Raw genomic sequence first — 25,784 nt, 5'->3', positions numbered from 1 at the left:
AAGACCAGGACGTACGAATAAGAATAACTAAGAGGAATGTCCGCTGAGGACTGGAGGTTATTATGGCGTATGTGTCTCATTGATGGCTTCCTCCCTTTTATCCGATGCGTAAATAAGGAAGTAGACGTCTCTCTTCCCGCGTAAGCTGCAATCTGGGCTCTCGCCTTTTCTTCATTCGCCGAATATCCGTCGCGTATCCACTTTGTCACGCGTACTAGGAGTAGCCAGTTCTCCGACGTATAAATTGGAATGTGGATAATTCTGTTTCGCGTGCGTGCTGAAGTGTCAGAGTTGCTGCGTACCTGAGAGCTTAAATCTCCGCAAGAATGTACGCGCTACTGAAACGTTTTTAGTCCAATGGAAATTAATAGCGAATGCATTTGGAGTAATTCGAGTCGCTCTATAAGCGTGCTATAGAGTAATACCAATGACGAAAATGATTCTTTAAATATTTTATGGAAATAGCATCGATAATTAGCCTAATCATTTTAGACTTTGGCCATAGTCTGAGGCTAGGCGCCCACTGGCTCTCCGTTTCGTATCCGTCCTGCCTTCCACAAGGCATTGTCTCCGTTACGAAGCAAAGGCTTGTGGAAGGTAGTACGTAGACGTTACGAAAAGCTGTGAGCGCTTGGCCTTAGTCGATAATTCAAAATAACGGTCAAAAACACCGCCGACCAGTTTAGTAAAATATTTGCGGCGGCGTAATCGTCGGCCATTTTCGGTATGGAGATACAGGCCGGAAGGCAGGCAAGACTACCAGATTTCGATAGACCGAAAACGGCCAACTCTCTCAAATGTTTTAGTTTTCAAAACGAAAATTTTGCGGCGTAGCTATCGACTAAGACGGAAGTGTTATAAGAATATTGTAGAGTTGTAAGACGGAAAATTTCCCGCTTCGAAAATAACCGAGGCTATTTTTCCGAAAAAAGGTAATAGTTTTAATTCCATGATTAACCTAATATTGTTCACAATTTTAAATTTCGCCCCTTTTTAACCTTTAGACTAGTCTAGAATCAAAACCCTTACAGAAAAAAGGTTTAAATTTTATATTTTTCCGATTTGCGAAAAATTTTCCCCAAGTTGGGAAATTTTCTGTGAAATTAACAACTCTTGAATATTGACTTTGGTCATTGTAGAATCCTTCGAACGGAAATACGGTGTTAAATCCATACGCTTTATATTTATCCAATTGGTTCGGGACGTCTAAAACAGTCTTTGATATCCAATCTCGAATAGTTCATCGATGTGGCTTACGGCGCCAATTGACTTCGGAATTGATAGAGCTTAGTTGATTCTATCGAAAGATGAAGTTGAGTATGGTATATCGCTGAACAGAAGCATCCGCAGTTCCTTCACTCTCTCTCTCTGTGTGTCCTTAAGCCGATAATTACTCTCGAATCAAAATCCGGTACTCGAAGAGTAAATCCCCCTTTCGCGCCAAATTGCTCTCTCTCCGAAACCGGGAAAGCGAAAATTGACGACGAGCAAATAAATTGAAGAGACCGTTAGGAAAAAACTGTTCCGAATCTGGCTCGCTTTCATTCGAACGGCCAAATCCCCCAGTTTATCGAAATAACTCCCTTTCCCCCTTAGAAGCGTCGCCTTGGCAACGAATATTTCCGGTGTTTCGCTAAAAATAGAACTTTTAAAAATTTATTTTTTAATTATTCTGTTGGTTCTTTAGTGATGGCTTACGCGTTGGGTCAATAAATAAATAAATAATCATTATAACAATCTCGTATTTCCCACGACCTATTTGCTTAAATAATACTTTGGGAAAAAATGTTATCATTCGCCGAAATTTTTTAAGAAGTAAAGAAAAAATTCCACGTGGGTCTAAAATTCGGGTATATAGAGTAGTATCGCTCTGTAGCCTTGGGCTATAGATAGATTTACAATTTTTAACGGGCAAAGACGACTTTAAAGGGGTAAAATTCATCAGAGGTAACGTGGTGACGGCGTTATTTGTTAGTAGATGGCGCTCTGATAGCAGCATGACGTCATAATTTTGAATTTCAACGATTGGTTGAAAGTTTTCAGTTTTTAGTGGAGAACGGTTTTGTCGAGATTTAAAATACAAAATTATCTTCCCTGATTGGATAGTTTAAAATCGTATTATAGTGCCACCTATGGCGGAGAGTGTTAACTAATGTTAAAATTAATTGTCAATTTAAATTACAAAAATTATATATTTTTTATAAGAATTTAAAGTACAATCATTTGGTAATTAATTAATAACTTTTTAAAAAAGTTAATTTTCCATAAACTTTATAAGTGTCGCCATCTACCTCAAACATTATTAAATAGGAAGGTACCTCGGGTGGATTTCGCCCCTAATTTGAAGGAAATGTCTATAGGGAAAACATGGGTGACGTCAACATACGTCACGCCGATATTACGGGTTAAGCACAAGCGGAGTTTGCTCAATTTATTTATAATCCATATAGTTGCAAACCAACGCAGTTTCAACACAACCGTTTGTGATTTTTGCTACCCATTTTTTTCCAGGTAGGGGACATTGTTGTAAATAAAAAAAAACCTAGCTTGAACAGGTGACACGTGGCCTTTGACGCTCTCCTTCAATTTTTGGGGAATCCCTTTCGTCAAGCAGGATAATTCCTTCGCATCCAGTTTTCCACCCATTCAACGCCCCCTCCCCCCCCCCCCCCGAAACAAATCACCCCTCCCTTTGGTCAAAGGGCAAGTCGTTACTCGTTAGTCCTCCAGTTCCCGTTTATTCGGAAAGTGGATGTGTTGTAGGTTTATCCGCATTTTTGGTTACGGCAACAATGTACCGCGCGAGATATGTCGCCAATTTTACATCTCTTGTAAGTATTTTATAAGTTTTATTTTTTCAATTAATTTAAAATAAGAGAGTAGTAGTAATTAGCTGAAGTGGGAAGTCGCCAATGGTTGAATTGTGACGTTCCTTGGGGGGATGGCTAAGCGTAGTAGAGGTCGAGGGTCACGTGACCTGCTTTTACGAAAGCATGATTGGCGACGTTTATTTCTCCACAGGGTTGCCACACGTCAGGGAATTTAAAAATGGACCTTAAAAGTCAGGGAATTAAATTTTATCTTGCCACTTTTTTAAGGTAATTTTACTCTATCTGCCAAATTTTAGATCATTATTTAGTTCCTTGAAAGTTTTGCTAATTTTTTTAACGTTGCAATGATACTGAAATGAAGGTTGATATCAATTTATAAACTTCTGATAAAAGCTAAAAATTGTCTAATTTAGGTTTTAAAAAGTCAGGGAAAATCTCTTAAAATGGTCAGAAAACGGAATTTTAAGAATTTGTAAAATGTCAGGGAATTCAATTTTATCTTGACACTTTTTGAAGTTAATTTTACTCTAGTTATCTGATAATTATTTAGTTCCTTTAAAGTTTTGCTAATTCTTTTAACGTTGCAATATTACTTTTATACTAAATTGTAGCTTAATTTCAAAGTAAAAACTTCTGTTCAGTGTCAAATATTAAGCTAAAAATGGTCTAATTTTCGTTTTAAAAAGTCAGGGAAAATCTCTTCAAATGGTCAGGGAATTTGAATCTGAAAATATTGTGGCAACCCGGTTCGAGTTGTAAAAACTTCATTCATATCGGGCGGAGTAGCGGCCCTACTTTTTACGAGCCAACTAACTGGCGCGCTTCTTTTGGCTAAGCAGAGCTGGAACGTGAGAATCGATGGTCGTTCCGGCTGGCTTTCCCAAAAGCCGTAATCAGTGCCGCTCGTTTTGCGCTAAATGGTCAGTGAGACAGATCTCTCTCTCTGGCTGGCAAGCTCTCCTTATCGCTCTTATCGAGGCGGCGTCGAAATTTTTATCTCTTCGGATGAAATCTCGTCTTTTTTTCCCTCCGCGATTTAATTTAATACGACGTAGATTTTATTCAAATTTATTATCTTTCGTCGAAATTGCCCCATTTAATGGTGATAATGGTCCGTCTCCAAGGCCCCCAAAGATACTATATTTTCAAAAATTTCATATAACATCCTATATTTTAGCAAAATCCCAAAGAAGTCCTATAATTTTGATATTTTGCCCATTTCAAATCCCGCCACTCAGTTAAATTGCTAAATAAGATAAATTCCTATACAGTCATTCTAGTCTATACTTCGGTTATCAAGAACTAATTAACGTAATATTACTTAAATTAATTCTTGTTAACGTGGTTAGCTACTAGTATATTTTTGTGATAATATGGTTTAATAGTTTCTATTTTTTGAGTGAAAATTCAAGTTGAATTCACTAAATATAGATTTTGTTTTAATGCATAATATTAGTAAATCCTATAATTTTGGAAAAAAAATAGTCCTATAAAGTCTTATATTTTTAGAAAAATAATCCTATTTTTCCTATATAAAATTTGAAGATTTGAGTGGCCAATGGGGACCCCTCTAACATCTTCGTACACGACCTGGAAAGGTCAGGGAATTTGAAAATGTTTTAATTGGGGTGAAGGAATTATAAAAGTCAGGGAATTTTTAAAAGATTCTAAAGAAAATCAGTGTATTAAATATTTGAAAGATGTATTGAAAATACGTAATCCATATTTTTCAAGACTGTACCTTAAAACATTCATTTATTCTACAAAAAAAGATCAAGGAAAACCTGGAAATTCCAGGGAATTTATTTCCGGAAAATTTGTACGTACCCTGTCTAATAGCCTTGTAGAAATAGTAGACGGTAAAATATCTCTAATGGAATTTTGAAATATTGAAATATCTTTCGCTTGATTAAAAATCAAAATGGAGAGATGGTGGTTTCTCTACTCCCGGACCTTCGCGAACTTGAGTTGTCGCTAGGACGTGTGAAAGGCACTCTACCTTCACTTAAGACGGATGCTAAGGACGTGTTAACCTCGCAGCGCGCGCGTGTCCGCTGGTTGGGGCGAATTTCGATAAACACGTGTTGGATCCACCAGGGGGCGTTCGGGTTATCTCTCACCGAAATTGGAATGATAATTGACGTAACGGAATTCCCGTATTTGTTTGGGAGTGGCCAGTCAGTTGGCCCAGTATTAGCCCCTATCCGGTGTGGTCAAAGCAACTACGGTTGTCAGTCAACGGAATCCTCGCGTGGTTTGTACCGATAAATGTTATTTCTATCCTGTCACAATTTCCTCCGCAATTACCTAATGCAAGTTCTAGTATTCCCGTTGTTTCTTATTATGAGTTGCGCTGTTATGGATAAAAGTACATAGAAAGCTAAATAACCTATACTTCAATTGGTAATAGCATAAGTGTATAATATTGTTACGTAAGTGTGACACTTCCTATCCTTCACATGCAAATTTTTACTGAGAGCTATTACGGGCTTCGTCACCGTTTTGCGTCCGTTCGCTCCCGCGTCACACGTAGCCTTTGACAGCGCCTCGCTTGGGGGTGATTTTCTTCTTGTGATGACGTCACTCCGTTACTAGCTCTCGGTAAATTTTTCTCCAAGTGACAAACTTATGGAACAATATTATAGACTTATGGTAATAGCTGTACTAACCATTTGATGTTAGTCGGTCGAAACACGAATCCATAGTTGGGATAATATCCTAAGAATAAAACATAGCAGTGCATTTGGCCGGGATATTATCTACCAAAGACTAGGCCACACTTTGAAGCTCTCTGGCGCTCTTTCAACTCATCGTAAGAAAATGGGGGAAAAACAGGCATACTTCTCAACTCCTTCAAATTTTTGCATCACCTTTTCAAACACCCTGTATAATCTTTGTTCTTTACCAGCCACTCTAGAATAGTAACGGTCGAGGGGTAAGACAGTCTCAGATAATCTGTACACCGAGCTCGTGCATTTAGCACTGTTAAAGGTACATATTTTCAAGAGTTCGCGAGTTCCATTTAGCACTGTCAAAGGTACGGCAGTGTACACCAAGTTCGCAGAGTGTCTTACCCCTCGGTAACGGTACCACGTCGCAAGACGTCACTTGAGTTTTTTCCCCTACGACCGGAAGTTACACGAAAATGAGTCATTTTAAAGGCAGTTAGTGGACTGACCCCGTCTTTGTACCGCGTTATCGGCGAGCGACTCATTTATGCTAATGAATTTTAATTACCAGCCTCCTTTTAATTCCCCATTTAAAAGCTCCCGAGATAATTATAGGATAGGGCACTGAGTACGCGAGGAAAAAAAGAGTGGCCACCTTGAAAGACAAGTACTCCTCCCGCCGCAACAACCGCGCCAAACCCCCGCGCTACTTAATGACCTAAATCAAGATGAATCATGGAAATCCGAGGTGGGCGCACCGTCTTTCGGAGTTTGTCGACCTCTCGCCTTTAATTCCGTTGTTTTCTTTACGAGAGTATACTTCTCGCGGTTCCCCAGGCTTAGCCGTTGACAAATACTAGTAGGGGAGAGTATTTAGGTTGGCTCCCAGCCAAGAACGTCGCCTTTTTCGCGTCCATCCGAGCTCCAATCCGACGGATCGATACTTCGTTATCGCCCCTTTTGTCCGCTCGGCGTCGCTGCCTGTTTTGGCGCGCCCGTCACCTTTCATTCGCTCGCTTTCCGATCATTTCTGTCTTGTCAATGCGAGTTTAATTAAAACGGTTTGCGCCCAATATTGACGCCCGCTCGTTCGAAAAATAATTTTTAGTCACGAAGTTTTATTTAAAAAAAAATTTGCGAAAACGTTCCATCGGGGGCGGCGTCGCCATCGGCGTTGTACAAAAAATTAACGGAGTTTATATTAAATTTCGTAAGAAGTTTTATTAATCCTTTTTCTAGGAGTTTAACTGTCTTTATTTGCACTACCAAAGTAATAATTAAGTCGGCCTTTTTTCCGGAAAATTTTCTGTATTTTTCCAAAAATAATAAATAATCCCATGATTAGTCTAATATTGTTTACAAATTTAAATAAAGTGGTATTTTCCGCTGAAAAAATAGAAAAGGTTTTCATCCCATGATTAGTCTAATATTGTTTGCAAATTTAAATAAAGTGGTATTTTCGAATCTAAAAGTAAAATTAAACCTTTAGTAGTATGTTTACTGTTATTAGACATTTTATATCGATAAAAAGTTAAAAACATTTAAAACTCTTCAAAAGTAATTTATGTATAAAATTTTTAATTTTTCCGATTTCCGGAAAAAAACAGCGGGGTCTAGATCAGATTATTGTCCGATTAGGCTGTTGTCCACGTTTCTGAATGGTAGCTTCTCGATTGTCATTTGGTACTTCGGCGTCTGCCTCGCCGCTGGACGCTTCCCCTTTGTAAACTAGCGCCTCTACAATTCTTGTTTGTATCCAGCTGATACAATCCTTATAGCTTTCAATCTGCCAATATCGATTATTGACGATGTATCGGGGTATTGAGGTCCGCTTTCCGCGTCCCCGCTCGCATTCTGTTTAATTAAGATGGGCTCGGCGCGCCCTTCCCTCATTATAGATCATCTTGAGATGCTAAATCAGAAAGGACGTACGTTTATTTGGCACCAGGTTCTGTTTCCAAATTAGTTGACGTACCGAAGGGGTCGAATTCGGGGCAGAGAGGAAACTGGATTTCGTTCGGCTAATTTTAGTGGTCTTAATAATCAGGGATTTGATATTACTTTATACTTGGTAGTAACAAACGAGGAATTTAGACCCTAGCAGGGTTGTCACAGTACCTGAAATTCTTGGAATTTTAAAAATTTCTCTAAATATCAGTTTTCATACAGACCTTGAAAACCTGGAAATATCAGGGAATTCAACTGTCGACAGAAAAGTCAGGGAAATTACAATTTTTAAGAAAAAATCTTAAATTTATGAGGGTTTAGAATTTTGCCCTAATGAATACAAATTGACATCAATAGGTTTTTCATATTAAAGGGGAACGGTCAAGCTTTAACCAGTTCGATAGCCCTATAGCCCATTATAAATTAAAATTTGTGGCGTAAACCGCATCAAAAAATATTGAGTGGTTAATTTTTAATAAAATAAAGAAATTTCGGGAAATCGAAAAGCGCGCGTCCGCCACGACACCTGGTGAGAAGTCGGTGAGACAGAAAAACAACGTATAAGCGTGCGCTGCTGAAAACGCGAAAAATATGTTTTGCACGCGCGGCGCGTTCCAGTTATAAGAGACCAAAGCCCAAATTGCGCGATTTTAAAAGTTAGGGTAGTTCGCAAATCGCTCATACGGGGTTAGGAGCGCTGGCGGCAGCCCCTAAGATGGCGGCGAAAATTGAAACCCAAAAATTTGGCGTTATTTTGCGTTTCAACTTTTTGGGCCAAAAGCTATTTTTTCAAGACAAAAAAAGGTACGTGTTAGTATATTGAACATCTTGTTAATCTTTTGATACGGAAATAAGGCCATATTTGGAAAAGCTTGGCCGTTCACCTTTAAAGATTTGACTTTATTTATTAAAATTTAACCATTTTAACTTAAATGACAATCATGAAATGAGTTACTTTGTAAATCTTACACCTGGAAAAATCAGGGAAATATTCGTAGGAAAACCTGGATTTATTAGGGAAATCGGGTTGTATGAACTCTGAAATATTAGGAAATTTCATTTCGTTTGCAAATTGGTAAAATTATTAAAATCCAAATTTTGGCACAAAAATGAATTAGGGAAAATCTCCGAAGCCACGGAATTAGTCTTAAATAACTGTAGCACCCCTGCCTATGGGAGAATGACCAGACTATTTGTAACGTTTCTCCCAATCCGTCAGTATGCTCCTCCCCTTCAACACCAGTCAAATCGGACTATAGTATCTCATTGATTCCCTAAAACCGAGGTTGTTCCTTCCCTATTCTCGTTCGTTCCTATAAATTCCTATATTTCCAGATATTTTCCTATTATTTCAAGGCCTTTTGAAAATGTAAAATCTTTTTGTACGTGTCATAAAATATCTAGTGAAAACATTGCCACTTTCGAACAAAATCTTGAAATGTATGGGCTTTGTAAATCCGCTAAGTGATCCAATCGTGCAAGAAAAGTGTACCAAAAATTATCAATATTATACGTTTATACCGATATGCAATAATTACCTTATTATTTTTCCTATTTAGTGTCTTATATTTTACTATAATTCGCCTCTAAAATTCCTATTTTCCTATAATTTTTTGCAAAGCCGTTCCCTGTTTACCCTGTGTATAATACGTAAAATGGTATCCATATTATTAAAACTCGTTGAGGTTAACGGTAATAGTGAGTGTAGGGAGCTGTTGGCTCAGGTGGCATGAAGGGCTTGCCACCACCCTCCTACGCATTGTAACCCGGTCACCTGAATTAAAGGCATTAAAAGTCGCTTGATGACTTGGGCCTAAGGTGGTGCCAAGGTATCAGCCTTGCTGATTATTATTATCTATTATTTCAACCACGATAAATTGGTAAGGAAAAAGGGCATTAGGTAAAACTTTGTAAAATCTTGGAATTTGAATGTGAAAAGTCTGTACTAACTTGTAAGTATCTTCCGCATCCCGGAAAAAGATGTTTGGACCGTACCTTTTATTATTGGGCAAGCGTATCTAATCGAATGAAGTGTTCTTCCAAAGTCGGGTTTCTTTTTCTGAAGGGAAAACTACGAAACATTTTGAATTGAATTCGGGCTCTCTTCAGGCGAAAGAAAAGATTTTTAACTCGGCAAGTGGCGGATAGTTTCAACCCCGAAAAGAGAAGAAACTTCGAAATAAATATGCAAATCAGACTAGATAGCTACTGACTAGACCCGCCTTTAAAATAAAACCTCAACGCCAAAAATAAACCCTTCTAAACTTTTCTCTCTGGTCGCTTTAGGCGCTATATTTTAAACTTTTAACCGTTTGGTCATCCGCAATAAGTTTCCCTCGCGTGTTTTACTTCAACCATGAAGTTCTAACGAGACTGGCCCCTGTTGAGATTTCTTCGTTTTCGTTTTCTAAAGATAGCTCGACGATTTTCTTCAGACACGAGAAAAGTCGTTCTGTCCGCCTTAATGTTCGCCTTTCCCTCGGGCCAGGATGATGAGGATTAAGCGGGGACGTGCGCGCACCCTGGGGATGCCATTTTGATGTTGGTTTTTCTGGGTTTTTCTGACCTTTCCGAGTCAGCTTTTAAAAGTCACTTTCTTAAAAAATAAAAATTGTCGACATTAGAAAGGATTGAATATATTGTTTAGACCCCGTTTAGATGCGCGTTTTCTAAATTTAGGGACTTTCTGCTAAGTTTATTTCGTATAACCGTAAATTTGAAATGTTTTATGAAACATATTTCATTTTAAAAGTTTTAAATCTGTAATTTAAAATATACAATAGGTGTTTTATTTTCGCTTGTTCCGGGATTTCGAAGTAGGGATAGAAGAGTAAGGCTATGATGTCATTTTATTCCGATTCTGTGGTGGTGAATAGTTTCAGTCGGAGTAAAAACGTTTTTACAAAATGGCTGCCGTTGGCCTTTTTAGCGGATAAATTCTGGCTAGCAGACGACAAAATCCGATTTACTCCTTTCCACCTCCTTTTCAGAAGGAGTAAAAAGAGTAGCCCTAATACTCCGGAACAAGCGAATAGTTTGTGGATCGGAGTAATTCTCATCCCCGGAACAGGCGAATGAAACGTTTTAGGGCCAAAATAGTTCATTTTTTGTCCGAAAACAGCCGAAAAAAAACACCTTTTATTTGGGTTACACATGAAATTAGTGGTTGATATTTTTAATTAAGTTTTTTTTATTGATTTTTCTATATAATTTAAAACAAATGATTATACTGCTTTTTATTTATTGATAAATTAATCTGAAAAATTCCACTAGTACTTGTAATAATGTTGCTCTGTATTTTCATTGAAACAGCAACCAATTTTGAAAATTTTCACAAATACATATTAAAATTATGTTATTTATGCTTCGAAGTATGGCACTTCCTATTGTTTTAATGCTAACTTTCTAACGAACTGAGTAGTATATGATTTGCTAGTAGTGTATTTCGCCTTGGTTAAAACCTTAATTGCTTAAAAACTTAGTCCGAAAATCAGTATCATCCACGTAAAATGGCCCGATAAATATTGCGCTTCTCGAGAAATCGCGATATTTTTGGTAGAATAGATGCTTCAATAAATTCCGCTCTTCAGCCCCCCTGCCTTACGCGCATGCGCGAGTCACTGAATAAAATAGTCACTTGTTTACGTTAGTTTTGTTTGTAAGGCGCATTTTTATATCAGGTGGCGCGTGCCCAAAAATTGCACGAGCCTATCTATATTGAAATATCAAGCAACACGCGCTTGAAAAAAATCACGCTTTTTACAAGTATTGTCCTGACCTCTCTGTATTACTACTTCTAGGCAAACGGGTTTTATTAAAGCGTCTATTGAAAAAGCGACCAATTTTGGGCATTGTACGTCGGAAACCCCCCCATTCGAAGGACTGCGTTCGGTACTTGAGATTACGTAAACCTTGAACGGGACTAAATTAGTCAGTAACAATTTACTGTTTGACGCTGTTTCCCTCGCTTCTAATGGACATAGTTAACGTAATGATTAATATTAGCCTCATTTAAATGCCTCAATTTTAGGAAACCTTGGAAGATCTCCGTAATGAGCCACTAATTAATAACTTACACCATTATATTTCTTTAGTACCTCTACTTTTTTCCATAATGGCAATCGCGAAGAAACGAACTCTTAAAACGGGGGACATTTTAATAGATGGAGCCGGAAGTATACTCTAATAAAGGAACACATTTCGTAAATTTGCGCTGAATATCTTTGATTATCAAAGAAATCGATTTGATTTAATTCTGATTTTAAGGTTTTATACCGGTTTTTCTTGACAAATTGAGAAATAATTAGACTGCAGCAATAACGTTAAACTATATTTTAAATTAATCTTTATTAAATTGAATTATTAATGAATAATGATATTTAATTGCATTTTCTCTGAATTTAAATTTATAAAGAACCTATACTTCCGTACATTTTCATAAAGACGCGATTTATATCAATGATTTTTTAAATAACTTAATTTAAATCAAACAACGCTGCTAACTTCGCTAAGTAGACTTTAATTTACAAAAATAATGTATTTCAATACTTAATTTTATTGGTAGATTGTAAAATTCACCGAACAAATAATAGCGGATAAAAGTGCTATTGCTATAAATACACGTTCTCTAGCATTTTGAAACGTTTTAGTACCAGCCAAAACATCCATTTTGCAAATAAATTGGTAAACACGCGTTTTAGACTCTGTTTACCACTATACATCCAGTATTTCGAATTCGCAGATGTTCTCCGTTGCGCGTAGAATATTTAAACATTTTTATGAATCGCGATTTCCTCTCGATCACAAAGTATTATGCGCACGACTCCTATTTCATTGCATTGAATTGCCGTGCAAAGCACAAAAGCATTAACGACCAAAATATGGAGAAAACCCGTGAAATTCAAACTTTCTTTGCCTTAAGATACCCAAACTTACTTCTTTCAAGTTTATATAGAAGACTTGGATTTTTCAACTCAAATTATATTCTGGTACTAAGCAATTTACAGGCCAAACGGTATGTCAGAAATATCATTAAAAAAATGCTTTTTACCACGTATATTTTGGACTATTTTTGTCTTAAAACGCGAAAAAAATGCGTCTTGATTTGACTTTTAAAGAAAATAAACACAAGAATGCGTTTTTGGTTTGAAAATAATGCGTTTTGCAACAAGTCATTTCTCTAAGAACAAAAATTTTAAATTCAAAAATGGAATTTAACGTTTAAAATAAGGTGAAATAAAACCAAAATCTGTAAATCGAAAATTTGGTCGTTAATGCTTTTGCGCTTTGCACAACAGTGAAGTCGGCCGCCATACTTTCGCGTTCGTTTTAAGAATTCCCCCCAAGCGCCGGACTATATTTAGCCTTTGGCCAACTTGTTTCTTGACGTTAGTAAAAAAATTAGTCCGTGGTATCTTGGCGCGTCAATTGTGACGGAGGGCTAGGCCTCTTTATCTTCATCATACAGATGGAATCCTCTTTAGTAGGATCGGAGGAAGTGCTTCATTTTCCCCTCGCCTCAATCCATCCACTTTAGAAAGTACTTTGTCTTGCCAATTTTCAAAACTATGAAGTTCGCTACTTGGCGAATTGATAGCATCGCGCCTCGACATTTACCCCCGTTATTACTTCGCCTGTCCATATAAAATATAATCATGAAATTGCGTAGGGATATGTACTTGGTTTTAGTAAGTCACTATACGATACATTTAACCCGCGAAAGTACGTGTTTCAAGCAGTATAAGAAATAAATACTTTTATCTACTAAGATTAAAATTGTACTTAAGGTTTTATTAGACTCGGCTACGGAGTAATATCGTTTGTCGACGTCATCCATACTTTTTCCTATAGAGTAATATCGGCGTGACGTATGTCGACGTCACCCATAATATTTCCTATTGTTAAAAACTTGCCCTCAAAATGGCGGCCAATTGTACAGAGCGATACTACGCTATAGATAAAAAACCTGCCCTCAAAATGGCGGCCAATGCTACAGAGCGATACTACTCTATAGATAAAAAACTTGCCCTCAAAATGGCGGCCAATGCTACAGAGCGATACTACGCTATAGATAAAAAACCTGCCCTCAAAATGGCGGCCAATGCTACAGAGCGATACTACTCTATAGATAAAAAACCTGCCCTCAAAATGACGTCCTATAATTATAGGAAAATCTATAATTTTGCCTCAAAATTTTCGGTGTCCTATAATTTTAAGTGTACTATATAGGGCGTTTTCCCCGATTTTTCGAGATTGATGACCTATAAATCCTATAATCTGAAAATCTCTTACTGTAAGCGTTAACCGTCGAAGAATTTCTCGGATTGCATTTTATTTTTTCTTATTTAATAGGTTTATTTTACCATACGTCAATGGGTTTATTTGAAAGTGAAATTTTATCAAACATCAGTGGTATATCCGATGCAAAATTGAAATTACCGCCAAATACAATGTGTTCTATAATTTGAACTGGAAATCTATAATTTTTAGTCCTTGGGCCTATAATTTGATTTTGGCTATCTGGCAACGCTAGACAAAATTGATAAAACACCTAAATTAACACCACCTTAGGCCTAAATCAACAAGCGACTTTTAAAGCCATTAATTCAGTTGGCCGGGTTACAATGCGTAGGAGGGTGGTGGCAAGTTTTTATGGAAGGGGAAACCGAAGAGCTCGGGGAAAAGTCCCTTAAACCAGTGTGGGAAAGAACTCGGAACAACTCCTTGCGCGTTGAGTTTGCGAGTTTCACCCAGTGCCACAAACTCAAACTGGGATCGAACCCAGCTCCTCTTGCTGCGAGGCGAAAGTGCTAACCACTCCGCCACCCCCTATAAGCCTATCAAGGCCTAACTAAGTTTGAATTGGGCTTAAAGGCTGACTACATAAATCTTCGGTTTACTGTCTTTCACTGGAAGTAGGCTGACTGCATGGCACACGTGTATTACAGTAAGCCTACTTCCAGTGAAAGACAGAGTAAACCGAAGATTTATGTAGTCGGCCTTTAAGGGTACATACATTCAGACAGGCGCCTGAGGAATCAAAATTAGGATCTACGCTACCTGGCGGATTAAAAGCGCAACCCCCTCACCCCTTTTCCATCCGGTAGCCTGCGTTGGGAGATACGCGCATAAGTTTCGGGTTGGATTCATGTAGCCAGTTTGGCCAGTCATTAGTCAAACCTTAAACTCCAATTGATAGTCTTCCGCTTAAATACTTATTCAAACATGATTGAAACGTCTAAATAAATGTATTTTTTGATGAAATCTTCTCCGGCGAAAAGGAATAATTAATTCGTTTTTATCGTTTCTGGTCTTTACCCTTTAGTCGGCAGGCAAAAACTCCTTCAGGGTGATTTATCGCAGTCAGCCTCGCTTCTAATAAATGATCTAAGCGAAGAAACATTGTTTTTGCGCTCATCCCTCCTCCGACTATAGCGTTCTTCCGCCCACGAAATTAGAAGAGAAGTAGCGCTGGTCCCTCTCGGCCCCTCGACTATTAGGCGCTCCAGCAGACACTCTCCGCCTATTGTTAGGTCTCGCTAACTAGTTTCGCCTTCCGACGTATCCGAGTCGTTCTTGACTCTTTTAAAATCCTTCTTGGAAAGGTCAAAGTTAATTCGAAAAAGGAGTGGTTTCTAAAGAGATATTTTTCCTTCTTCGAAATTATTTTCTTTCAGTCTTGAGAAAACTGAGAAATATTTTTAATGAGGTTTTAAACTGTTGGGTGTCACGTTTTTCTGGAGGACGTCAATTGCAGCGCGCCGGGGTGGACAATAGTGTGAAAAATAGTGGAACATTTCGGCCTGGAAAAAAGTGAACTTAGTGGACAATCTGGCCAAAAGTGGCCAATAAATATTTTTGTCACCGAAAACTATAAAATAATAATAAAAAAATATTTTAACACTGAAATTTCGGATTTGGGCTACTTAAGGGAAATGGTCAGATTCTGATTACCATTAGAATAGTGTGTTAATTATTTGGAATAATTAATTCTAGCCTTGTAAGTTTATTGTAAAAATGTCTTAGTTTACACTTAAACTCCTTAGAAATTTTATTCCAAATCTTTTTTAAGCTTTGAAATGCAATTTTTCAATATTTTCCACTATTTGCCACTGGCCTGGACCTTTCTCCAAAAAGGTGGCTTGTTAGGAACACTGGTCAATTTGTCTTCCGGAATAAATTTATCGGGTTACTTCGATACGAGTTTTGCTATAAGAATAGGGACTTGGCAGCAAGACGTCACGCTGTACCTTTGGCTATGGCCGCCGTGCTGATATTATTTTTCAGGGTTCATACAAACCTGGAGAACCTGGAAAACCTGGAAATATCAGTGAAACAGATTCTTTCCAAAAAAATCAGGGAAATATCAGGGAAATTTTAAATATTTAACCAAAACCTGGATATATCAGGGAAATTCGTTTGAGTCCGGAAGTGCCTCAATAATTATATATGTTTTTCGATTAAACGAAAACATAGGGTGCTTTAGCACCTGGAAATATCAGGGAAATTTCCAGGAGAAAACCTGGAAATATCAGGGAAATTAATTTTCAAAATGTTGTATGAACCCTGTTTTTGCAAATTTGGAAAAAGCATGGGTGACGTATTATATACGTCATGCTGCCAAGTCCCTTTAGTATTATTTTAAACCCAAAGCCATCATTTTGTTGTACAACTTGAAAAATTTAATTTGTAAATATATTGTTTATCTCTTGCAGGGAATAGACAATGTTGTGTCCGGCGGCAGTAAGCGTCCCTCGTCGGGCGGTGACAAATTGGCCGTCGCCACACCGAGAATCGACAGTTACAGGTTCTCCAGGGCTAACTTGGAAGGTAAGTACACACCCCGACGCGAACATATTAGGCAACTCAACTAATAACATCGAACTTCCAATCGCAGATAGTCAAGACGTGGATTTGGACGCCATTCTGGGAGAGTTGTGTGCCTTAGAGAACCAGTTCGAGCGAGAGATGCATCGAGGGCACGCCCGCAGCGCCAGCGCCCACGCGCCCACCTTGGAAGGGCTTCTACCCAGCCACCATCAACAACAACAACAACAACAACACGCTCAGAGCAATAACCAAAGCAGTCAGCAACGCTTCTCGTCCTCGTCGTCGGTCGGCGTCTTCCCGGGTGCTCAGCCCGGAGGCGGTCCTGGCAGGTACCCCGGACACAGTCGTTCCAGCTCCGGAGGGACGCGACCCAAGTTCGAGATCGGCGCGCTGCAGACTGACGCGGATGGCGAGGACGGCTCGATGACGGGTGGCGGTGGCGGCAAGAGGACCGACAGCCCGGACAATGACTCCGCCTTCTCGGACAACGTATCCATGCTGTCCTCCGAATCGTCGGCTTCTTCCGGCGGCGGAAACAACGCCGGTCGGACCGACCCCAACTCTAGTCACTCCATTTCGTCCAAAAACAGCTCCTTGTCGCTGGCCACTTCACCCACTCAGGTAATCCCAGCTCCTAGACGCTCTGGCACCCGCGCCCTGTACGAATGCGCTCCGTTAGTTCTTTCAGTCGTGGTCCCCTCGAGCGGTGGCGCTTGACGCTTGCGTTTTGGAACGGGCATGCTGATTGTTTTTGTATTCGTACGTTCACTTTCAATGGAGCCATTACCAAATTTAAAACCCTGAATATTTAGTCGTTTGGTATTTAATAACCCCGTGTGTTGTTTTAACAAATCATTAACAACCTAAATTCGTAGTGATTTTATTAAAATTAACCCTAAAATAAATATACGCTAAATTTCATTTTAAAAATTAACTCTAAAAAGAAATATTCGCCAAATTTAATTAAAAATTAACTCTAAAAAGAAATATAACCCAAATTTAACTATAAGAATTAGCCCTAGAAAGTAATATACGCCAAATTTAGTTTAAAAATTAACCATAAAAATAATAAAAATTTAATATTTTGAGGAGTTAACCCAATCAACTCAAAAAGTATGTTTTCTATTTCCTCGCACGTTGCTCGCATTGCTAAAAAAGCTTTCTTGTTCTTTCTGCACTGTGTGTTTCCTCTTCCATCCGGCGCTCTCATCATCATCATCATTTGATTCGATTGTTGTCCCGACAAGTGCGCCTAACGAAGAATATAGTCGGCTGTAGAGGCGGCCACATATTCTTCGTAAGGCGCCATCCATTCTTGGCTTAACGTTCCTCAAACCAGCAAATAAAGAGCAACCGGCCAGAATGGATACCTCCCGGGTAATAGCGTGTTTCTCTAGTAGAACCTCAGCACGTTGTTTTATTATTCGAAAACTATGGCGTGTTTAGAAATAGGGGAGAGCCGGTTATTTTTGGGAGTAAGCGAATAGCCCTTTCTATGAAGTAACATTGGTCTTCTTGTTTAGATGTATCGGGCGCGTCACTCGTGACGTTTCACTATGATAGCCAATAGACGCTAGCATCTATGAGTAACAAACGCAAGGAGAACGCGGCTAGCCTTTAAACACGCTAACGCAGTGTTGTGTACGAATTTCATTGGACGAATCTTCACGCTGCACGTTTTACGGGCGGGAGGGAAGACAATTTCCGAATTTTCCACTTTCGACGGCAGCGGGCGCTAAAGCGTCAAGCCAATGAAAACTATACGCGAGAAAATCCACGACTTCTGACGGGTTTGCGTACTCCTTGCGTGAACAGTGCTGTGTTTGTTGCTCCTAGCTAGCATAAGCTCTATTTATGTCTTATTCAACTTGTTAAAAGGTTCCACGCGCGTCTTGATATTTTACCGTAAATGGGCTCGAGCGATTTCGCGAGTGCTCCCCGAAATAAAAAAACAATGCACGAGTTTACGCTTAAATATGAAAGAGCGCGTGGAACTTTTTAACAAGTTGAACATGTCACCTAGGAGCAACAAACACAGCACCCCACACAAGGAGAACGCAACCCGACAAAATCGTGCATTTTATCGCGTACAGTTTTCCTTGGTTAGACACTTTAGCGCCTGCTGCCTGCGGAGGGGGAAAATTCGAAAATTGTCTTCCCCCTTTCCGTAAAAAGTGCAGCGTAAAGGCTCGACCAATGAAATTTGTACGCAACACTGCGTTAGCGTGTTTAAAGGCCAGCTGCGTTCTCCTCGCGTTTGTTGCTCTTAGATGCCACGAATTAAAATTCGCCCTTTTTATAAAGATCTAACCTTCAAAACTGAACTGAACTACTACGTATCTCGTGACGAAAGCGATACATTAAAACAAGATCGGCAAGCGTAATGACTTGGTAGAAAGGCTTATTGGCGGCATGGTTTTCTTTTATTTATTTTCCCCATTTTAGCTTCTGGATCAGATCAACCGTAGGCTTCACGCAATCAAAATAGAGGTTGAGAACGATAAGATCTCCTTCGTAAGTCTCTCTCTCTCTCATCAGCATCATCATAATGTTCTCCCGCTTTCCCCGTTTTACTTTAGTCCCTCGTTCTTGTCCGTGGTGGGTGTATCGTAGCACTTCCCCGACTAAAATTGCACTCTTCTCTTATATTTTTGGGGTCGATCTCTCGGGAGAAGGGGCTCATTGTGTGTCGCTCTGTTTACTTTTCTCTCTTTACATCTGTCTCTCTCTGTCATTCTCTAATATCTGTCGTTCGAACGGTCAGGCCGAACAAGCTGCTCGGATCAAAGCCGAAAAGATAAAAATTGCCTTGGAGAAAATCAAGGAGGCCTCGATCAAGAAGGTACCCGCCCCTACCTTCGTCTCATCCCTGCCCCCCCCCGCATCTTAATTGAAATTAAATATTTCTAATCCAATTTGGTCGAAATACACGAGCCTCGATTTTGCCCCCTTTTTAGCGACTTCTCGCGTATGTCCCCAATCCGAAACGCGTCTCGTGTATCTGACGACCTACCCAATTTTTATATTTTTTACGCGAATAACATTTTTTTTAAATTTATGATTATTTATTAGTCGTAAATAACCTACGCTGTTGTAGGCAATGTAGCCTTACGCCTTACTAACCGTACTAATTTTAAGTAATGGAAAAATTCATAATCACCCGTTTGATTTCATACCTCGCTTGAGCTTCTAGTCTTTGCTTTGTTTATTCGTAATTCGTGACGCTTTTTGTCGAGTGTCGTTTTGATAGACTGTGTTTATTTGGTTAAGACGGAATTGGCGTTGCTTATTTTGGCTAACGCGTTCTTCCTTTAAACGCAGCTTTTCATCAAGGCATTTAGCGCCGACCACAGCGCTAAGAGTCTTATGGTGGACGAAAGGATGTCTGTCGGCGTGGTTTGCCGTTTGCTAGCCGACAAAAACCACGTCGCGATGGATCCCAAATGGGCCGTCGTGGAACTTATACCCGAGCTTTATATGGGTATGAATTAACCTTGGCAATTTTGAGGACGTGGTCTTTAAATTTCCTTTTGGTTTCAGAACGAATCTACGAAGACCACGAATTGTTAGTGGAAAATTTACTGCTGTGGACGCGGGATTCCTGCAACAAACTGCTGTTTCTCGATCGAGACGAGAAATACGATCTTTTTAACAATCCTGAGGTAAGACTTCTTTTTTAATTCATTCGGAGAATGCTGTTATCGAAAATGATTGTTTGAATGACGTGAAATGTGGGCATGTATATTTGCTAGCCTTAGCATTTTTCTTACTGGCTTATATGATTAAACATCGCGTTGTTTATTGCTTGATCAGGATTATTTGCTGGGTAATACTTCTTCCGAGTCTGGAGCCGATCTAGATGACGAGGGGAAATTAACTCTTTTAGAGGTGTGTGTGTTTTTCTCGAAGTCTCTCGCGATTAGGGTTCCAAAGAAATCGCATTTTTTCGGCAGAATGGCTAGCTTGATTTTTTGGCCTTTTTTTCCTCCCCCTCCACGGTTTTGAATGTCCGTTTGATAACGTTTCGTCCATTTTGCAGGAGTTCTTCTCCGCATCCGGCGTCGGGGTCCCGGAAGTCGAGGGTCCCTTGTACTTGAAAAGCGACGGCAAGAAAGCCTGGAAGAAATACTTCTTCGTGCTACGAGCGTCCGGATTGTACTACTCTCCGAAAGGGAAATCCAAGTTTTCCAAAGATCTGATTTGTTTGACGACCTTCGAAATGAACAACGTGTACGGTGGACTAGGTTGGAAGAAGAAATACAAAGCCCCCACTGATTACGGCTTCGCCATTAAGGTACCTTCGACGTTCCGGCGTCGTATTCGCAACTGCCGACAGGGTTGCCACACGCCAGGGAGTTTTTAAAAAATGGGCCTAAGAAGTCGGGGAAAGGTTGGGGAATTTAAAAAAATGGGCCTAAGAAGTCGGGGAAAGGTTGGGGAATTTAAAAAATGGGCCTAAGAAGTCGGGGAAAGGTTGGGGAATTTAAAAATGGGCCTAAGAAGTCGGGGAAAGGTTGAGGAATTTAAAAAAATGGGCCTAAGAAGTCAGGCAAAGTTCAGGGAATTTAAAAAATGGGCCTAAAAAGTTTTGGCAAAGTTCAGGGTATTTTAGAATTCCCCGACTTTTTACAAATTATTTTATCTGGACACTTTTTAAGGAAAATTAAATTTACTCTAGATCTATGACAAATTCTATGATTATCATTTATTCCCCTTGAAAGGTTGGCAAATTTTTTCAACATTGCTTTAGCCTTTTTACTGAAATATAAGTTAATTTAAATTTATTAACTTAAAGTATAAAAAAAATGGTCCTTAAAAGTCAGGGAAAATCTCTTAAAATGGTCAGGGAATTAGAATCTGAAAATTTGGTGGCAACCCTGGCCGATCATCTCTTTGCTCATTTCGTTTGGCTTTTCTTTTCAGCACCCCCAAATTCAAACCAAGTCTTCCAAATACATAAAATACCTTTGCGCCGAAGACGACAAAAGTTTGAGACAATGGATGATGGGAATCAGAATCGCGAAGGTATTGTCATCTTTTTCTTTCGCGTAAAGGTTCGATCTTCTAACGTTTTTAATTACCGCTTAGTACGGCCGTCAACTTAAAGACAATTACGACACCTTGATGCGGGACATCGAGGAAGAGGATTTGGACACTTTAGCGCACGCTCGTAGTTTCTCGATTTGTTCCATGGCCAAAACTTTGCGGGTCAGTCCAGACGGGTCCAACGGAAGCCCCGAAAGTCCCGGAGACGCCCCCAACGAGAGGAAGAACTCTGTCGTCAGTAGCGGCAACCTGACCATCACGGCCAAAGACCTCGAAGCGGACGCCCAGAGTAACCGCAGCTCCAATTCCACGCCGACTCCCACGGCGACCCTCGACGGACATTACAAGCGGGAGATGGGCCGCCAAGACTCTGTGCGTTCCAGCGCGAGCAGCAGTTCCGGATGCTTGTCCGAAAGGTCCAGTTCCGGGACCCCGACCGCCGAGCAGATCGCCTTCGACGCCGACTTCCCCGTCGGGACCATTAAGAGGAAACCCAGCATGACTCCGAAGATTCCTCTGACCAGTACGACCAGAAACCTGGCCAAGCAGTCCGGCGAAGACTGCTTGACCAACAACGTCCGTTCGAGCCCGGAATCCGGCTTCCGAAGCCCCGAACCGATTTCGCCCAGCAACGCGGGCCGAGCCCAAGAGAACGGACCCCATTTCGGCCACTCTGGCAACTCCAGGAACGGAGGCAAGTTCACGCTGCGCCGATCCCAGACCGACGACAAGATTCACGTCAACGGCTTCTTCAAGAACCAGCCGAAAAATTCCTCGCCCCAACACACGCTGCAACAATTTCAACAAGTGCACCAACAACTAAAGATGCAACAACAGCGGCAAAAGAATGAACAGAACGTGTACGATTCTCTTCCGAGAGACCACCAACCCGACGTCGTCCGCCGGGAAAGCGTGCCTCGCTCCTATTCGCAGTCCGACCAGGTGACCTACCAGTCAGACTCCGAGTCCGAATTCCCCCTGCCCCCTCCGCCGCCGGAACTACAACCGGTGGTGGCCGCTCCTCCGCCGGAAACGGAAGACTTCATGCCGCCGCCGCCCCCGGAGGCGTTCAAGGGCAGCACCCTGAGCCTCGACTCGCTGCCTCCGCCGCCGCCGCCGCTCAATCTGGACAACGAGCAAAGTTGGCCCAGCACCTCCAGTTTGAATTCCTTGCCCCCGCCACCCTCCCCTCTGGTGCAGTCGCCGACCAAGCGCTCCGACTCCAGGGCCTCAACCCCGGAAGCCCCCCGGATGCCCTCCAGCCCCGTCAAGGTCTCGCCGACGGTGCCGCCCAAGCCGAGCGTCCGCTTTCGACGCGTGTCCGAGACGGACGCGGCCATCCCGCCCTTCTTGGCGGAGCTGAAGAATGGACAGACGCCGCCGCATTCCCTCCGCAAGGGCAAATGGCGCAAGATGAGCGCCGACCCGGCCGCCATCTCTTGCTACGGTACGGCCCCGCGCAGCCCGCACTCGTCTTCTTCGGGCTCGTCCTCCAACTCTTCCTCTTCTTCCACCTTGTCGCCCAGCAATTCGCTCTCGCCCCAGAGGAAGCCCGAATTCTGGAGGAGCCCGGGCTCCCCGACCGGAGGCGACATCTACAACGGCGTGGCCGTGTCCCCCGTCGGTTCGCCGACAGAACAGACGCCGCCCGCCATTCCTCAACATCAGGGTTTCCACTATCAGCAGCAACAGATACAAGCGCGACACTTCCAGCAACAGCAACAACAATATCAGCAACATTATCAACAGGGTTACCAACCGTATCCGGACGCCGACTTGTATTCCGGAGGGAAACACAGTCACCATCAGCAGCAACAGCAATCTCATTACCAGAAACCGAATCCACCCAAGAGGAGCGAAATGACCAAATTGACGGCCTCCAACGGCTGCGTCCGTCGTTCGTCCTCTACGTCGGTGGCGGACGCTTCCTTCTACCCCAACCCGCGGCCCAGCACCCCTCCGGGACCCATCCCGCCGCCGCCCGAAGAATTCCTCAAAGACCTGCAACGCGTCATGGACAAGAAGTGGAAGGTGGCTCAGCAACTGTCCATCGACCTGATGTCTTCGCCGCACGAAATCTTGGGTTTCCGGGACCCGTGCTACAGGGAGCCGGTCGACGGCGTGTCTTCGCCGAACCCTAGTCCCCGCCAGATGGCGCCGCAACCGTCGTCTTCCGCCGATTACGAGAACGCGTATTCCCGCGACTACGGATACGCGAGTAGTAACGATGACGCTTCTAGTCGGTACAGTGCTCAAGCGACTGCCGCCGCCATAGCCTCCGCTGCCGCTGGTTCGAACAGCCGGAGACTGTCGCGCGTCAGCCCCGAGGACATCGGACGGACTTTCGTCATTTCCCGCAAGAAGGCGCCACCTCCGCCGCCGAAAAGAAGCGAAACCACGCAACTCACCAGGCGGTAACCAGCGTTGCCAAAGACTAATTTATTGTATTTACGCAGTTTGGAAAACAATATCTACCCAGTCATTTTCATTGGCACCAGGTTTCTCATTTTTAGGGAACAATTTTACGTCTCGTTCGATCGCTTTAGGGTTGGTGTCTAAGGCTTTTGACTGACACCAACGAAAAAGTTTGTTTTAGGGGCCATCTCGTCAGTGAACTAACTTTTAGGCCTAGAGTTAAAAACGCGCCGTATTTCTGTGATTTTCATTTTCGCTAACCCTTTGCACGCGTTATCTAAAAAAAAATTATATTTATCTGTTAATTTTAACAGAAATGTGATATCGGCTTCAAAACGCTTTACTTTCTGTTACTAAAAAAAGTTTTAAATTAGCAGGGCTCTTATTAATTCGCTTTTACAAGTCATCATTTCATTCCGAATACTGCGAAAATAAAAAAAAGCTAAAATGCCAAATAACATCCAATTTATAATTTTTAAAAATGTAAATATTTTGAAATATCTTCCTTTCTAGTTTTTCCTTTAAAGCTAAAAATGTAAAGGACATTTCGAAACTTTCTTGGAGAATGAAAAATACAGTTTTTAAACGTTTAGTTTCTTTATTACGAGTAATAAATTTCGAAACCTAACCAGGAAATGTTTTAGTGAAGTATTAATAAAGAAAACTAAAGACGTTAACTCTTTAGTTAATTACGTTAAAGAAATGCGAAAATATTTTCTTAATTTAAACGCAAAAAAGATTTTAAGTATCGGCATATTATTTTTTCATTTTAGTTTTTAAAAGTTTTAATTTAAATGGACAAAAATTTACCAAGTTAAGAAAACGTAAGATTCTTCGAGTAGAATTTAGGGCTAACAGTTTTTTACATTTTGTAGTAGGTGATAACTAGATAACAAATTATCGTCAATAGTAGAATTAGGCTAGATTTAAATCAAGTTGAACGCGTTTTAAAAACACCTAAACAATTACTTTTACCTCACCCGCCTCCCCTGTAGGAAAATAAACCAAAGTTTGGTTTACGTGTCCATTCATAATCACACTTTTAATAATAAAATAATACAATTACATTTATAGTCTAGATCTTACGTGAGAACCTTAAGTTGTTTCCTTATTGAAATCCCAAATTCACGTTAGGTTGAATGAGGAGAAACTTTGTCATTTTATACAAATTGTTCGGAACGTTTGAGGAAAGCGTGAACGCTTTGAAATTTAGTTGTTGAAAGTGTTTTAAATAAACATACCCATTAAATATTATTGTGAAAGATATTTGCGGGAATTTAAAATGTTCTATTCCCAATAAGGTTTTTTGTCTTTTATTTGGTAGACTGACGTAAAATTAGGTGTAGTTGTTTATCCCGAGATTAAAAAAATGACTAAAATTTGAATCGAAGGGTTAATAGAGAAAATTATAGTCGCTACCAAATATCAAACGGAGATGAAAAATGGTTGAAATCTGTTATTAAAGTACTCGCTAAGACTAAATGAAAAAGATAAAAAGAAATGATTGTATAATATAAACTGTTACGAATAAAAGAAAAAGTTTATCAAAAAATAATTTGTTCTTAATTTATGGTAATGACATATTGGCTAAGCTGCGCTAGTGGGCTACTCATTAGTGCAGTGCAGGAGGGCTTCAATATTTTCAAATTCCCTGACTTTTCTCAGGATTTCTTGAGCATTTAAGAGATTTTCCCTCACCCTTTTAAGCTTAAAATTAGACTTTTATAAAATGCTATCAGATAATAATGATTTTACTTATAAGCTGAAAAATCACCTTTATACTAAAATATATTTATTGCCGTGTTTACAATCCTTACTTTTTAGATTACCTTAATAATAATTTCATGAGAAATTTACTGGCTTTTTAGAAATGCTTAAAATTCCACGACTTTTTAGTTCCACATCAAGATGTATACAGGGTGTTAACTAAAAAACGATACAGAGCCAATTAATCAAAATCTGTTTTAGGTAAGAATTCGAAATTTGCAGGTTACATAGAGGGTGCAGGGGGACAAATGCCAATGAAAATTTCAATGACCTTGAACCA

The 25,784-nt window shown here is 40.5% G+C and overlaps 1 protein-coding gene across 6 annotated transcripts in view; it reads left to right on the top strand.

Moving 5' to 3' along the window:
* Window positions 1-25,237, top strand: part of pico (ras-associated and pleckstrin homology domains-containing protein pico) — a 192,050-nt gene extending 166,813 nt beyond the window's left edge. For 3 of the 6 annotated variants that reach the window (XM_090161239.1, XM_090161235.1, XM_090161237.1), the window contains 10 exons: window positions 16,162-16,276; window positions 16,344-16,897; window positions 18,722-18,790; window positions 19,041-19,118; window positions 19,598-19,757; window positions 19,817-19,938; window positions 20,090-20,164; window positions 20,316-20,570; window positions 21,200-21,301; window positions 21,365-25,237. In XM_090161239.1, coding sequence (XP_090017365.1) covers window positions 16,162-16,276; window positions 16,344-16,897; window positions 18,722-18,790; window positions 19,041-19,118; window positions 19,598-19,757; window positions 19,817-19,938; window positions 20,090-20,164; window positions 20,316-20,570; window positions 21,200-21,301; window positions 21,365-23,740 — 3,906 coding nt within the window. In that variant the 3' untranslated portion in view covers window positions 23,741-25,237. The remainder of the gene's footprint in view (window positions 1-16,161; window positions 16,277-16,343; window positions 16,898-18,721; window positions 18,791-19,040; window positions 19,119-19,597; window positions 19,758-19,816; window positions 19,939-20,089; window positions 20,165-20,315; window positions 20,571-21,199; window positions 21,302-21,364) is intronic. The other 3 variants (XM_090161238.1, XM_090161236.1, XM_090161240.1) reach the window with 3 other exon arrangements.
* Window positions 25,238-25,784: the final 547 nt, after the last annotated feature.

Source organism: Leiobunum rupestre, chromosome 10 (assembly GCF_980474605.1).
Source record: "Leiobunum rupestre chromosome 10, qqLeiRupe1.1.hap1, whole genome shotgun sequence".
Taxonomy (NCBI): domain Eukaryota; kingdom Metazoa; phylum Arthropoda; class Arachnida; order Opiliones; family Sclerosomatidae; genus Leiobunum; species Leiobunum rupestre.
Note: the sequence above shows the minus strand (reverse complement) of the source record. Positions and strands in the feature narration are given on the sequence as shown.